This window comes from Sinocyclocheilus grahami, unplaced genomic scaffold (assembly GCF_001515645.1).
Source record: "Sinocyclocheilus grahami isolate Dianchi unplaced genomic scaffold, SAMN03320097.WGS_v1.1 scaffold1427.1, whole genome shotgun sequence".
NCBI lineage: Eukaryota > Metazoa > Chordata > Actinopteri > Cypriniformes > Cyprinidae > Sinocyclocheilus > Sinocyclocheilus grahami.
In genome coordinates, this window is record NW_015506606.1 from 91785 (window position 1) to 93094 (window position 1310).

The 1310-nt window shown below is 36.9% G+C and overlaps 1 protein-coding gene and 1 long non-coding RNA gene across 3 annotated transcripts in view; one reads left to right on the forward strand and one right to left on the reverse strand.

Moving 5' to 3' along the window:
- The window catches only part of LOC107570218 (uncharacterized), a 10097-nt gene that overhangs the window by 7581 nt on the left and 1206 nt on the right, over positions 1 to 1310 (reverse strand). For both annotated transcript variants that reach the window (XM_016256425.1, XM_016256424.1), the window contains exons 3-5: positions 1160 to 1206; positions 1042 to 1084; positions 79 to 141 (exon numbers count right to left, since the gene is read on the reverse strand). In XM_016256425.1, the coding sequence (XP_016111911.1) occupies positions 79 to 141; positions 1042 to 1084; positions 1160 to 1206 (153 nt within the window). The remainder of the gene's footprint in view (positions 1 to 78; positions 142 to 1041; positions 1085 to 1159; positions 1207 to 1310) is intronic.
- LOC107570219 (uncharacterized) overlaps positions 1 to 1310 on the forward strand; it is a 10269-nt gene that overhangs the window by 4753 nt on the left and 4206 nt on the right. The window lies entirely within an intron of this gene.

Consider the following 1310-nt stretch of genomic DNA (forward strand, 5'->3'; position numbering starts at 1 on the left):
CAGACAGACAGACAGACGGACGGACAGACGGACAGACGGACAGACAGACAGACAGAGATAAAGACGGACAGACAGTACCTGAGGAGCTCTTGGGCAGTCTCCTGGGTTTGAGGTCTCTGTTGATGGCGGGTCCTTTACATCCTGTGAGGTTGTTACATATTACAAACAGCTTATCTGTTCATCAAATGTATCAACTGTAATTTCTACTTTGAAAACTAACCAAGTAACAAAGACCACAGTTTCAGTTGGAGAAGAATCAGAGGAGACAGAACACAAGCGTTTTGTAAAGGGATTAAATAATAACCTGCAAGTCTAGTTTAAACAAGTATGAAGTTATTTTATCATTCAACTTTTGGAGAGAAAAGGCGTAGACCCTGAACAAGTGCACATGTGTCGAGCGCCGGTGTGCGCGTTCACTGTTACACTGATTATATTGATAAAGGCTAGTATGCTAGAGTTCACGTCAAATAGTTTACTTTGGGCTTCACAAAATGTGCAGTGCGTTCATTAAGGTTTTTAGGGACCTTACCATATTTAATGTTTGGATTCAATGGATTGCACTATCTAAAAATACACACAACAGTTTTGAAAGTTGAAAATTGACATGATCTTGCCATTGTAACAAAAATATGTTATATTTGTATATTAAATATATTTATATATAATATAAATTATATAAATATAATCTAAATATATACATGTAAATATTTTCTAAATATATACTGTATGACTGTGTGTGTGTATATATTTATATATATATATATACAGTACACACATTATGTAAACAAAAACTTTTCTTTTGGATGCGATTAATCATTATGACAGCACTACTTGTCTTATTTAAGAAGAAAACAAATTTTTAATTCATATAAATACACAAAATACAATTTCTCAAAATACAAATGGCAAAAAACTCAGAACTAATTAAATACATATTTTAAATATATTTTCACTGAAATACTGCCCATCTCTGACAGCAGGTGTGTGTGGTGGATCATGCTTTTGATTCTCAGTGTGTGTGCTTCGTGTTGTTGTGCTCACCTGGTTTAACACGCAGTGGACGAGGAGGAGCGTGCACAACATCCTGCAGACACAAACACACAGCTGACACATCTCACACAACACTAACACACTCACAGAGACCAACAAACACACTTACTCCTGCACTGATGCAACCTTTAGGAGCTCGTTCAGCAAGACAGCTGTCTGTAACACACACACACACACACAGTTAGACATGCACACACACACACACACACACACACACACACACACACAGACACACACACTCACACACACACACACACACA